The 14,425-nt window shown below is 41.5% G+C and overlaps 2 protein-coding genes across 2 annotated transcripts in view; one reads left to right on the top strand and one right to left on the bottom strand.

The window, feature by feature from the left end:
- The window catches only part of BCL2L13 (BCL2 like 13), a 1,170,396-nt gene that overhangs the window by 239,950 nt on the left and 916,021 nt on the right, over positions 1 to 14,425 (top strand). The window lies entirely within an intron of this gene.
- MICAL3 (microtubule associated monooxygenase, calponin and LIM domain containing 3) overlaps positions 1 to 14,425 on the bottom strand; it is a 251,291-nt gene that overhangs the window by 133,637 nt on the left and 103,229 nt on the right. The window contains exons 10-12 of the mRNA XM_049783345.1: positions 13,220 to 13,346; positions 10,737 to 10,830; positions 3,983 to 4,130 (exon numbers count right to left, since the gene is read on the bottom strand). Coding sequence (XP_049639302.1) covers positions 3,983 to 4,130; positions 10,737 to 10,830; positions 13,220 to 13,346 — 369 coding nt within the window. The remainder of the gene's footprint in view (positions 1 to 3,982; positions 4,131 to 10,736; positions 10,831 to 13,219; positions 13,347 to 14,425) is intronic.

Below are 14,425 nucleotides of genomic sequence, written 5' to 3'. Positions count from 1 at the left end.
CCTGCAGGTGTTCAGGGGTTACTCCTGGCTTTTTGCTCAGAAGTCGCTCCAGGCAGGCTCAGGGCACCATATGGGATGCCAGGATTTGAGCCAGGGTCTGCCCTGTGTTGGCTGTGTGCAAGGCAAACAAAACACCTTACCATTGTGCTACTGCTCTGGCCTCAAAACTTATTTTTAAAATTAAAATGTAAGCTTGAGGGGCCGGAGAGATAGCATGGAGGTAAGGCGTTTGCCTCTCATGCAGGAGGTCATCGGTTCGAATCCCGGCGTCCCATATATGGTCCTCCCGTGCCTGCCAGGAGCAATTTCTGAGCCTGGAGCCAGGAATAACCCCTGAGCACTGCCGGGTGTGACCCAAAAACCACAAAAAAAAAAAAAAAAATAAATAAAAAAATGTAAGCTTGAGAAACCAGAGAAATAGCACAGGGGGTAAGATGCTTGCCTTGCAAGGGCCCGGAGAGATGGCACAGTGGCGTTTGCCTTGGAAGCAGCCGATCCAGGACCAAAGGTGGTTGGTTCGAATCCCGGTGTCCCATATGGTCCCCCGTGCCTGCCAGGAGCTATTTCTGAGCAGACAGCCAGGAGTAACCCCTGAGTACCGCCGGATGTGGCCCAAAAAAAAAAAAAAAAAAAAAAAAAAAAGATGCTTGCCTTGCATGTGGCCTACCCCAAGTCAATTCCCAGCATCACATATGTTTCCTTGAGCATCACCAGAGATGAACCCCTAATCACAGAGTCAGAAGTAACCACTCAGTGTGACCAGAACCCACACACTTCAAATATAAGTTCAAAAACAAAATTCTAAAATAATCTCAGAAGCAGGAATTGTGTTTTCTCTTGTAAATGACCATGTATATTAAATTACAGTTCAACAATGACAGAAGTCTGATTGTAGAGGCCTGCAACTATTGGCCTATGTGCCCTTTGAACTGAAAATACTGCTGATGGAAAATAAGATGTGGCAAATCCTACTTAGGATTCTACTAACAAGGGAAATTCCAAAGTTTTCCTTAAAAATATTTTCTACTGGGGAATATAAAAATTATATTCTTCTACTGCTAATTTTTTTTGTTTTTATTTTTGCTTTTTGGGGTCACACCCAGCAGCGCTCAGAGATTACTCCTGGCTCTACACTCAGAAATTGCTCCTGGCAGACTCGGGGGACCATATAAGATGCCAGGATTGGAACCACCTTTCTTCTGCATGCAAAGCAAACACCCTACCTCCATGCTATCTCTCTGGCCCCCTTACTGCTGAATTTTTTTTTGAGGGGGGCCCACACCCAGCAGTGCTCAGACGTTACTCCTGGCTCTGTGCTCAAATATTGGTCTTGGAAGGCTTGGTGGACCATATGGGATGCCGAGGATTGAACCTGGGTCCATCCCAGGTCAGCAGCATGCAAGGCAAAGGCCCTATGGCATTGCCCCAGCCCCAACTACTGCTACCTTTCTTGAGTCTAAGTGTCCACATGAACTGTGTTTCAAACTTTTTTCAGTCTATCAAGTAAAGATTATTCTTTAGGTGATTTCAAATTGAGTACAGAGGACTTATTTATGCTGAACTACTGACTCCATGGCAGTTTTTTGTTCTTTTATCTGGGGGGACACATTCAGCGGTGCTCAGAAGTTACCTCTGGGCTCTGCACTCAGGAATCACTTCTGGTTGACTCAGGGAACTATACAGGATGTTGGGACTAAATCTGGGTTGGCCACATGCAAAGAAAGCATTTTAGCCACTATATTACCTATCTATAGTTTTTTGGTTCTTTAACATTCATTTTCTTTGTAGTATAAGACCATCGAATGATGGAGGCCTCACTCTGAGTGAAGAAGTCATTGCAATCTAAACAGTGTCAAATTACCTACTCACTGCTTGGTGTTCTGTAAAAAAAAATTTCCTAGGGAAAGGGGAGGAAAGGGGAAGGAAAGAGAAGTGAGGAGAGGGGAAGGGAAAGATTGAGAAGGAGAATGGAGGGCATATCTCCTGAACAGGTTAGTGTCTTACTAACAGATATGTGTTCCATCCACCTTACCTGTCTTATTTACTTCTTTTTAATTTTCTCCCTTGCCTTCCTATTGGAAAAGATTCTAAAGCTTCTTTTAAAACATTTCCTTGAGGGCTGGAGAGAGAGTACAGGAGTATAAAGCTCCTCAGAAAAGGACCAGTAACTGCCTTGAGGATCACCAGGTTATGGGCCAACATTTCCCCCTGAAACACACACACACACACACACACACACACACACTTCCCCTGAAACACACACACACACACACACACAGTTTCATCACTTCTCCCTGTAACACATACACACACACATATATAAATGTTTCAAGTTGTTTCCTTTCTTTCCTCTTCTACCACCTACCTGAAAGACCCTAGACAATGTCACCTATGGGACAGCATGGGGGGAATTGGTGATGGGAAGGTTGCACTGGTGAAGGGTTTTTTTTTTTTTTTATGACTGAAACCCAATGACAACCATGTTTGTAATCATGATGCTTAAAGATACTATTTTTTAAAAAAGGAAATTAACGGAAATTGCTAATATAGGATGAAATGTAAAAATTCCTTTATAGTAAGAGAAATATTTGATAAAATTTAAAAATAGACAAGTATTAAATTGCATTGTCATAAAAAAACAAAAACAAAAAAAAAAAAAAACAATGAAGAGGGGCCAGAACAGTGGCGCAAGTGGTAGGGCATCTGCCTTGCAAGTGCTAACTTAGGACGGACCGGCTTCCCATCTGGTTACGCAGCCAGGAGTGATTTCTGAGCGCATAGCCAGGAGTAACCCCTGAGCGTCACTGGGTGTGGCCCCAAGACAAAACAAAATAAACCAACCAACCAATAAAGAAGGGGCTGGGATATGCTCAAGCAATAAAGTACATACATGCCCTACATGTCTGAGACCCAGAGCTTAATCCCTAGTACCACATGGTTCCCCAAACATTGCCTGGTGTAGCCTTCATGGCCCCTAAACACTGCCAGGTCTGAGGATTTGCTAGGCTGCATACTGTTGGGAGAGTTCCCCTATATTAAACAAATTACAGAACAACAAAACATTACAGTAAGCCAGTGGGGTTTAGCCTTTTTATATTTATTGATCAATTCCAATGCAATAACGGTCACTTACCTTTATCCAAGCAAATCTGAAATCCCCCTTCTTCTAACCCACAGGCTGTTTTTGTTACAATCTCTTGTCTCATTAACTTACAACCTAATATAAATAATAAACTATGCCTCTTAAGATTCGTCAACAATCATTAAAACAAAACAAGCACAAAATATTGAGCTCTTAAGTAGCCTCAACAATAAGAGGACAGGAGCCAAAATAATTCAAAGTGTTTTTGTTCCTGAATCTTTTTGTTTGGTTTCCATAGTAACACAAATGTCTATGGGAGGAATGTCCTGGAGCCATCCTAAAATATTAATTCTATTTTCAGGTTAGTGAAGAGTGTCTGAAAGAAGTCACTAGTATAGGTGAATAAGGACAACTGAGTTACATGGACTTGAGATTAGAGCACATCTGCAAAAAAGTGCAGTTCTTAATAAAGAGATAAAACAAAATAGAAAAACATTCATTGCTTTTGTTTTGTTTTGTCAGTATGCACATATTTGCCAGCGAAATGTTCTGGCCAGATTTTTCTTGTGACCAACTGTATTTGAGAGATAGCAGGCTATAATGAAAAGTTCACAGTGAGGCCAATACACAGTTTTCCTTTGTGTGAATCTAAAAGGCCCAGATAGGTGTTAAAACCAGTTTTTGGGCCATCTAAATAATGTGATCTAAAAAACAAAGCTAATGATTCTTGGGTAGCATCACATAATGGTTTAAATATAATTAAATCAAAATTATTCACTGACTTGTAAACAAAATATCTTATAAATCACTTATAAAGAAAAAGTACAAAACTTAGCTAATGGAGAGCTATGAGATGCCTTTTCATTACAAAATAAAATACAAAGTGTGGATTTGACTTACATCAGATCAGGGCGGTATCTGTGGATAATTGCACACAGGGCCAGGCCACTTTTCCAAGACATGGTGAGATCTGTCACATTTACCCCTGCATAGCCATCTGTCTGCCTTTGGCACCAACCCAGGAGTTTGCTTGAACGAGCTACGGATTCTAAAATGACCACAAAAAAAAAAGAAAAAAAGAAAAAAAGAATAAATTTTAAATTAAAAAATACCTATTATTGGCTTTCCCCCACACCATCTCCTCTACCCAACGTACATGTTCCTGATCTGTAATCTGTAGTGGAACCCTATCATTTGTGTCATGTTGCTGGGGCTTGCTACTTTGTGTTGTGTTTGTGGGCCTCCCTAGGACTGTACTCTAGTGGTTCCTTGTTATCTTGGCTTCTCTCTCTTAAAAATGGATCCCTGTTATCTTCACGCCTCTCTCTTCTCTCTCTTTCCTTCTCTCTTCCCCTTCTCAAAATGGCTCTCTGTTACTTTGGTCCCTAATCCCCCCACCAATGTTCAGGGGACCAGAAGGGGGTGGCTGTGTACAAGGTAATCAATACCTGTCAATAGTACCTGCAGTACTAGGAACAGTACCTGCTCTACTATCACTCTGCTCCTTGGCTTATCTTAGTCTCCGGCTATGGCCACATGCATGTAGTTAAGATTCCTGCTGTCCTGTCATCAGTGCATAGGTGAAGGGGTAAAGTGCAAGTTGCACGGCCTGGGGCTTTTTTATTTTTTGCTTTGGGCCACAACCAGTGATGCTCAGGGGTTTCTCCTGGCTATGCGCTCAGAAATCACTCTTGGTTTGGGAGACCATATGGGACACTGGGAGGATTGAACCGAGGTCCATCTTAGGTTAGTATGTGCAAGGCAAATGCCCTACCACTTGCGCCATTGCTCCGGCCCCCTGGTACTTCTTTTTATTTGTTGCTGTTATCTATTTCTAGCCATTCTATTATCTATTTTTTGCTTTGTTTTGTTTTGGGGCCACACCCAGCAGCTCTCAGGGAACCATATGGGATGCTGGGGATTGAATCCAGGTCTGTCCTGGATCAGACATGTGCAAGGCAAATGCTTTACCACTGTGCTATCGCTCTGGCCCCCCCATTATCTATTTTTTCTGGGTAACTTTTCAGTGGACAAGATTTAAAATGACCAAATGATTAACTAGTTCTCCTAACACTCCATCTTTCCACTTCTACTGTATCATAACCACTGTATTACCTCCTGAGTCCTAGAATCCTTCCTGAAGTATATATATGTGGCCGGAAAACTTCTCAAGATTAGATCAAAATTGCCACTGATTTTCAAAATCACACAAAATGCAACTAGTATCTTGATTAGAATTTTAGGTAAATTAGACATCACTTCATCTAGACTTCGAGGTCAGTGTGTACCCCTATAATAGAATGGTTAAGTCACCCCAGGGGTAATGTGCCCTGTTCCTATGTGCACAATGTCCTGCAGTACTAGTTTAGACAGAAGAGCATCATCTACTTATCTGTTACCCTTTCTTGTAGTGATCTAAGATATCCCTTAAGATATTGCTTGTCAATAGGCTTAAGAGGTTCTTTCTCTTCAAAGTTACACTGGGAGTATTAGATTAGAAAATAGTTCACTCTACTAGTAGCACATAAAATCAATAGCAAATATGGGATCAGAAAAACAGAGTATATGTTTTGCATATGGAAGACAGATCTGGTTTCAACTCTCTGTTTCCTATCTGGTCCCCTGAGCCCACTAGGAATGATCAATGATACAGAGCCGAAAGTAAACCCAGAGCATCATTGGATGTAGATGGGCCAACCCCACCTCACCATCCCCAAATAAATAAATAACAAACAAAGCTTGCTCTTACATTTCCCAAAGTAATAAACAAATAAGAAACTGTGGTATAATATAGGCAAAGAAAAGGACCCCATAGCTGAAAAATGCCTTTGTTGACACATTGAACCACAAATGACTACACACTGAAAAACTGAACATGCAAATACAGATACCTAGATATATCTTCCAGTGCATTCTAAAACATGAATAATATTTGTTTTTGTTTTTGGGTCACACCGGTGGCGCTCAGGAGTTACTCCTGGCTTTTGTGCTCAGAGGTCGATCCTAGTAGGCTTGGGGGACCATATAGCATACCAGGATTTGAACCAGGGTTCGTCCTGTGTTAGCCATGTGCAAGGCAAATGCCTTATTACTGTACTATTGCTCCGGGCCCTGAATAATCTTTTAAAAATGCGGGGGGTGGGGTGGGGTGGGGTTTGTATCGATAGCAAAGCAGATACAGTATTTGCCTTGCACATGGCTGACCTGGGTTGGATCCCTGGCATCCCGTATGGTCCTTTAAGCCTGCCAGGAATAATTCCTGAGTGCAGACCCTGGAGTAACCCCTGAACACTGCTGGATGTGGCCCAAAGACAACAACAACAAATGCATTTAGGAGATGGGTGGGAGCTAGTCTAAGACCATCACATGGTCCTCTAAATACCACTAGATATAACCTTGATGGCCCACCTGTACTGCTAGGTCCTCCATTGGTAATTCAGGCTATGTACTGCTGGGAGTAGCCCAGGAGCCCATGGATACTCTTTGGGAGAGCAGCTGCCCATCTTACAGAACAACAACAACAAAAAACCCACCCAAAAATGCCCCTATGTTCTTCTTTTCTATTTCTTGGGGGGTGGGGTGGTTTGAGGTAAACTCCACAGTGCTCAATAAAATATATGTGATATAAGGAAACAGATATCATATATATATTGATATAAGTATCTGTAATAATATATGTATATATATGCATGTATAGTGTATGTATATGTATTAGGAATATTTGATATCAGGGTTGGCTACATTCAAGTCAAGCACCTTAACCCCTGTACTATCTCTCTTGCATTGGAAGAACTTTGAGGGCTGGAGAGATACTATAGGGGCAATGTGTTTGACTTGTATGCAGCTGACCCATGGCCTTCCAACACTGCCAGGAGTGACCCAAACTCCCAACTTCTCAAAAAGAACAACTTTGATATAGAGCATTCAGAGAAACTGGTCAAGAAGTCTGTTTCCTTAGTCCTGTACTAATTCATTTAGAGATTTATGAACATCGGGGAACCAAAAAAAAAAAAAAAAGTTTGTCTATCACAAAAATCATGATCTCCAAGCTCCACTTACATTTCTGTCACCAGCTCCTCTGTGATCTTGGCTCATCCTATGTTAGATTACACTACACTAACCTGTTTATCTGCAAATCTTGAGTGAACAAATACAACATTTTAGGTTTTATAAAGTAGAGAGCAGGTAAGGTGCTTGCCTTGCACATAGCAAGTGTCAGAAGTAAGCCTTGAGCACCACAATGTATGGCCCTCCAAAAAATAAAAATTTTAAAGTAGCAACAAAAAATTAAATTAAATGGAAAATATAAAATAGTAATAATGAACAAAGATACATATCAAGTAACAAAACAATTCCAAATTGTTCAAAATAAAAAATACCCTCATTTCTTTGTATAGATTGATGGCACTGCCTCCAAATACCTTTCTTGTGGGTATTTTTGGCCACAAGTCTCTTAATTGCCAAAGTCTCTTAATTCTGGCTCCTTAATAGTCTTTCTTACATAGAGCAACAGTATAGTGGGGCGTTTGCCTTGCATGCATCAGACCCAGGTTAGATCCCCGGCATTCCATATGGTCCTCAGTCTTCCAGGAGTGATTTCTGAGTTCGAAACCTGAGCACAGTCGGGTGTGGCCAAAAACCAAACAAACAAAAAGTTTCACAAAATAATGGCAATGACACATGGCTGACGCTTTACCCAGATAGTACACGATTCCTTATAATGAATACTGTATCTACACCACAAAATCCTCATGATCTTAATGTTAAGTAGGTATTATGTTCATTTTATAGACAAAGAAACCAAAGATCAGAGATGCCAAATAACCTTTTCAAAATTCTATATTTCACAAATGGATCCTAAATCAGGGTTCTTCTAACTACTATACTCTACTACCTTCTATTTTTGGTTTTTGGGAAACATCCAGCGGCTCTCAGGGGTTACTCCTGGCTCTATGCTCAGAAATCGCTCCTGGCAGGCTTGGGGAACCACACAGGATGCCGGGATTCGAACCACCGTCTTTCTGCATGCAAGGTAAATACCATACCTCCATGCTATCTCTCCAGCCCCTGCCTTCTTTCTTATATAGCTTCAGAATCAATTCCAGATTCAGGTCTTCTTTTTCCTTTTCAATTCCATATTTTTCTTTTTGTATGTATGTATGTATGTATGTATGTATGTATGTGTATGTATGTACATGATTTTTGGGGGTTCACATTCAGCAATACTCGGGTTACTTCTAGCTCTGCACTCAGGAATCATTCCTGGTAGTGCCTATTGGCCCATATGAGATGACAAAGAAATCTACCTGGGTTGGTTGCATACAAAGCTAGTGCTCTACCAGCTGTGCTATCTTTCGGGCCCCTTTTCTTTCTTATTTTTTAAAAAAATTTAAACTTTATTGATTGATTGGTTGTTGGGCCACACCCAACAGCGCTCAGAAGTTACTCCTGGCTTTGCACTCAGAAATCGCTGGGGGACCATATGGGTACAGGGAATCAACTCAGGTCCCTCCTGGGTCAGGTCAGCAGTAGCATGCAAGGCAAATGCCCTACTGCTGTGCTATATCTCTCAGGCACGAGGGCCCCTTTTCAATTCCATCTTATATTCAGATATATTCATGCCAGTCCTTTTAAAAGAAAAACTCTTTAGGCAGGTGCTCCTTAATGCACACAAAAAGAGAAATGGCCTTCTTATTTGTTTATTTTTTGCTGTATAAGGCAAAGTGGTAGCACAAAACTTTAGTGGAACGGGATGTGTGCGTCACAGCCTGCTTGATCTGGTCGGTAGCACATAAGACTCTTTGTTGTTGTGGTTGTTGTGGGTCATACCCAGCAGTGCTCAGGGGTTACTCCTAGCTCTACGCTCAGAAATCATTCCTGGTAGGCTCAGAGGACATATGATGCTGGGGATCGAACCTGGATCTGTCCCAGATTGACCGGAAGTGTGCAAGGCAAATGTCCTGCCGCTGTGTTATTGCTCCAGCCCTGAGCATGAGACTCTTAATCTCAGGATCATGGGTTTGAGCCCCATGTTGGGTGCCAGCTGTCATGGCCTGCTTGATCCAGACACTAAGGGAATTCTCTGGGTCCCTGAGGAAGATAGGTGCCGGGAGTTGGCAAAATGAGATCAGATTACACAGATGTGAGGGTGCATCTTGTTTCTTTATTCTTGTCTCTCCCCTCTGGGCTAGAGCAGGACACTTAACATTAAATTTTTTGGTTAGGCATTATAATTACAGACATAATTGTTACTTCTCACACTGTACCAGACAACATGCACAGGGCAAGCTGCATGTTTATCTTTACCAACCCAGGGCCGGGCATAATCTTCAGATTCTGTGTTCCTCCAGCAGGGTCAATTCTCAGAGACTGGCATTTTCTGTTGTTTTGGCCTTGCTCTAGCTCATGTATTCTGAAGTGAGGCCTGAAATATTAACTCTTTTTTTTTCTTTGGTTTTTGGGTCACACCGGCAGCACTCAGGGGTTACTCCTGGCTCTATGCTCAGAAATCGCTCCTGGCAGGCTCAGGGGACCATATGGGATGCTGGGATTCAAACCACTGTCCTGCATGCAAGGCAAATATCTTACCTCCATGGTATCTCTGGCATCAAAATATTAACTCTTAATAAAACTGCACTTGGGGGCCCGGAGAGATAGCACAGTGGCGTTTGCCTTGCAAGCAGCCGATCCAGGACCAAAGGTGGTTGGTTCGAATCCCGGTGTCCCATATGGTCCCCCGTGCCTGCCAGGAGTATTTCTGAGCAGACAGCCAGGAGTAACCCCTGAGCAACGCCGGGTGTGACCAAAAAAAAAAAAAAAAAAAACTGCACTTGGGCTAACATAACAGCAAAGCTTGGTTTTAGAGTGGTTATTAATTTTTTAAGTTAATAAGGAATTGTTAGAGGGGCCGGAGAGATAGCATGAAGGTAGTGCATTTGCCTTGCATGCAGAAGGACAGTGGTTCGAATCCTGACATTCCATATGGTCCCCCAAGCCTGCCAGGAGCGATTTCTGAGCATAGAGCCAGGAGTAACCCCTGAGTGCTGCTGGGTGTGACCCAAAAACAAAAAAAAACAAAACAAAAAGAAAGAATTGCTAGAGCATACAGAACTGCTTGTGACAAGGGGGTTTAAAGAAATCTGAGTGATCTTTAAGAGAGGCTTTTAGGATGCTAGTGAAGTTATGTCTCAAATAATATTTATGCCACGCCCCCTACTAGTTTCCCCATTTTCCTGAGTGCCCATAGACAGGCAGCCAAGGTTTCTCAATGCCTAATGCCCTGTCTTGTGAATACAGGCAGCTTCTCTTGACTTATCTGATTTAGACTTGCAATACCTTATACTAATGTTACATAGCTGGTATTTGGGGGAACTGACTTGGGCTAATAGTAAGATTGTTAACTACAAAAATACTGGTATTTTGGGAGACTATTTGTTAGTAAGCTTATGAACCCTTGATGACAGTAACACCCTCTCCTAATCAGGACCCCCCTCCCCAAATCTTCAGACACTATAAAATGTCCCATAGGGAACATGCAGTTACTTTGAGTTGATGACCTCTAGTTTAGACATTATTGTGCAAAATAACAGCTCATTGAGTAAGTAGATTATCTTAAACCAATTACCTACATTAAAAAAAAATTACTAGAACTTACCATTGCGAGTCAGCTTTGGGGTAGTTCTAGAATTTACCAGATTTTCCATTTCCAAATGAATATTTGTTTCTCCGGTATCATATAAATGGCGTACCTGCAGAAAGTTATACAATCATAAAGAAAGAAAATCAAGTAACAAGTTCCAAACTTAAGAACAGAATGATCTGAAAGACTGGTTAACAAACTTGACAAGGAAGTTCACAATCTAAATAGATGTCTCTGAATTGGCTGAAGACAATAGTCCCATCTACTGATTGAGCCGTAAAGATTCAAAGTGACAAAAATGATGGATGCATGACTTTAGCCAGGAGTCTCAAACTCACGGCCCTCCGTACAACATTTTGTGGCCCTGCCCTAGAGGAATCTTTTTTTGTTTTGTTTTGTTTTAGTTGTTTGGGTCACACTCCCAATGTTCAAGGCTTACTACTGACTTTGCACTCAAGGATCACCCCGACTTTGTCTCCTGCGGCCCCCAGGTAAATTAAGTTTGAGACCCCTGCTTTAGGCCAAATGTCCTAATCCAAATGAAATATTGCAGGCAGAAACATTCGTTTACCCTGTGCAAAATGTGACTTCCACAAGCAGTACTGGCACTACCTACCAGAATTTATAATGCTGCCCTTTAAATTCTTTCTGGAATGTGTTGGAGTTCCATATTAAAAGTATGTATAGGTTAATTTTAAAAAGTTGTGGCAATAATGAGCTACTTTGAGGCTGGAGCAATGGAGCAATGGTTCAATGGGAAGGGTGTTTGCCTTGCATGTGGCTGACCCAAGTACCCCCATATGGTCCCCATGAGTCCATCAGGAGTGATCTCTGAGCAAAAAGCCAAGAGTAAACCCTAAGCACTGCTGGTGTAGTTCAAAAACAAAACATAAATCAACACAAAAAGAAGATTCATATCCCACAGCCTCAGCCATATAAACAGCTGTTTCATAACTTCTTGGAAGAGAAAAGCCAAGACTAAGAAACTCACAGATACACCTGTTTCTGGACCCTTAAAGAGGGGGGTGTGGGTAGAGAATCATTCCAGTTCTACAGATTCTGGAGCACCTACAGCACATGGCCACATATGTCAAATTCCAATACTGAGAGTACAATAGGAGCATAACAAATCAGATGGGAAAGTAGCATAGAATCAGGGGCCGGAGTGGAGGTGCAAGTGTTAAGGCATCTGACTTGCCCATAGTATCCTAGGACGGACCGTGGTTAGATCCTCCGGCATCCCATATGGTTCCCCAAGCCAGGAGTGATTTCTGAGCGCATAGCCAGGACTAACCCCTGAGTGTGTGTGGGGCCCCCAAAAAACAAAACAAAACAAAAAAGATGTTCACTAACCCAAAACAGTAATACAGAAGGCTCAATTAGCAACAAATAGTAAGTCCTCCAACAATGACTTTAATAACATCATTATAAAATATAACAGTTTCTACAAATATTCTTTTTCTTTTCTTTTCTTTTTTTTTGGGGGGGGGGGTTTGGGTCACACCCTGCTGGTCAGCACTTAGGGGTTGCTTCTGGCTCTGTGCTAAAAAATCGCTCCTGGCAGGCTCAGGGACCATATGGGGTGCTGGGGATTAAACCTGGGTTGGTTGTGGTTGGTTACATGTAAGGCAAAAGACCTATCACTCTGGCCCCTCCATAAATTTTCTTTTGCTGAATTATGGTATATAAGTGATAACTCCACTTAACCATTTTGTTGTAACAAAAAATATAAATTATTTTATTCCTACCAAAAGGACCATCTTAGAATATTGGTGGAAAACCAGGGACAATGGTTGGAAGGAAGTCACACTGGTGGTAGAATTGATGCTGGAACACTGAGACAATTGCATTATGTACAACTTTATAAAACACAGGGTTTACAGTTTTTTTTAAAAAAAATAAGTGAGCTACTCAGCCATTAGGGACTCTATCAAACAATGATTTGAGAATGCTATCCATTAACATAAGGTTTCAAGGATATCTTATGAACTTACCACACATAATCAGCAAAAGCCTAACATTGCATGCAAACTTTTGGTAGAAAGTAAATAACTATGCATAGTCAAAGAGCTACTTTCTAAGAATTAGTGGCTTATTGGGGACCATTTTATGTTGAAAAGGCTGTTCTTAATATGATAAGCATAAACATATTAGAAAATATGCAGCAAGATAAAAAACTGACTAGTAATTCTTTTTATTTGTAGAAAGATCTGGTCTTTCATTTGCCTATTCAGTGATTTTGTAAGTGTGCTTTCTCTACATGTAAAATGGATTAGGAGGCATGAATTAATGCTATCATTTTTGACAACGTTTAAGTTTCTGCATTAATGGTTTAAAGCAAATGAAATGTAATACTCTCATTTAAGTCAATGCAGAAAGATATATACTAGGATTATCAGAAATTTACATAAAATCTTGTGTACATATTTAGTATTACTTTCAGGGGTATCTAAGTTCTGAAAATGTGCTCATACATAAACAACTGACTAGAAGCTTACCTGGCTTGGTCGGAGGAAGTTGACATTGATATTTGGATACCTGGTGACAGGGTCAATGCTGTATTGGCTGAAATTTTTACTCACATTCTCAGGGGTGGTTTGAGGCAGCAACCTATAAATACTTTCCCTGTAATAATATACAATAATACACTCAGAGCAGTGAGAAATACTATCACTATCTCTCTCCTTTTATACTATCTCTGTTTTTGACCATTTTCTAGTGTCATGATGGATATGACAAATTTGGGTCATATCTACACAGCTTTAGCTTCTCAGTGATGCTATAGGCCCTGAACTGATTAAGGGTTAGAGGAAAGACCTAGTACTTATGAGGTCAGGAGTAAAAACCTGTCACTATCTGAAAAGGCAACTATATATTGTGTGGCTTGAAATAAGGCATTTAACTTTTTCAGAACATGAAAGATGAAAAAATAATCTGTTGCTAATTTACACAGATCACCTTACATACTTTGGTTTACATTAATATAAAAAACTTGTCATTTAATGGGGCCGGGCGGTGGTGCTAAAGGTAAGGTGCCTGCCTTGCCTGCGCTAGCCTTGGACGGACCGAGGTTCGATCCCCCGGTGTCCCATATGGTCCCCCAAGCCAGGAGCAACTTCTGAGCACATAGCCAGGAGTAACCCCTGAGCATTACCGGGTGTGGCCCAAAAATAAAAAAAAAAATTGTCATTTATTTATTTTGACTTTTGGGTCACACCTGGCAGCACTCAGGGGTTACTTCTGGCTCTGTACTCAGAAATCGCTCCTGGCAGGCACAGAGGACCATATGGGATACTGGGATTTGAACCACCATGCATCCTGGTTTGGTTGCTTGCAAGGTAAATGTCCAACCACTGTGCTATCTCTCTGATCCTATTAACAATTTTTTGTCACACTCAGTGGTGCTCAGGGGTTACTCTTGGCTCTGCACACAAAAATCACTCCTGACAGGCTCAGGGGACTATATGAAATGCCAGGATTCGAACCACCATCCATCCTGGGTTGACTGTGTATAAGACAAACGCCCTACCACTGTGCTATCTCTCTGGCCCCCTAAAATGAATTGTTAAGGCATTTGTGGTCCCTAGAGCATTTACTTGAGTGATCCAGGGAGCACAGAGCTGGGAAAAGTCTTGAAACTTTAGCAGTGTGGCCCAAGAATCCCAAAACAAGTAAGAGGGAGGGAGGATGAGGTTAGACTTTGA

The sequence above is a fragment of the Suncus etruscus genome, chromosome 11 (assembly GCF_024139225.1).
Source record: "Suncus etruscus isolate mSunEtr1 chromosome 11, mSunEtr1.pri.cur, whole genome shotgun sequence".
In the NCBI taxonomy this organism is placed as follows: Eukaryota; Metazoa; Chordata; class Mammalia; order Eulipotyphla; family Soricidae; genus Suncus; species Suncus etruscus.
The sequence above is the reverse complement of the archived record's forward strand: the minus strand, read 5'-3'. Positions and strand labels throughout refer to the sequence as shown.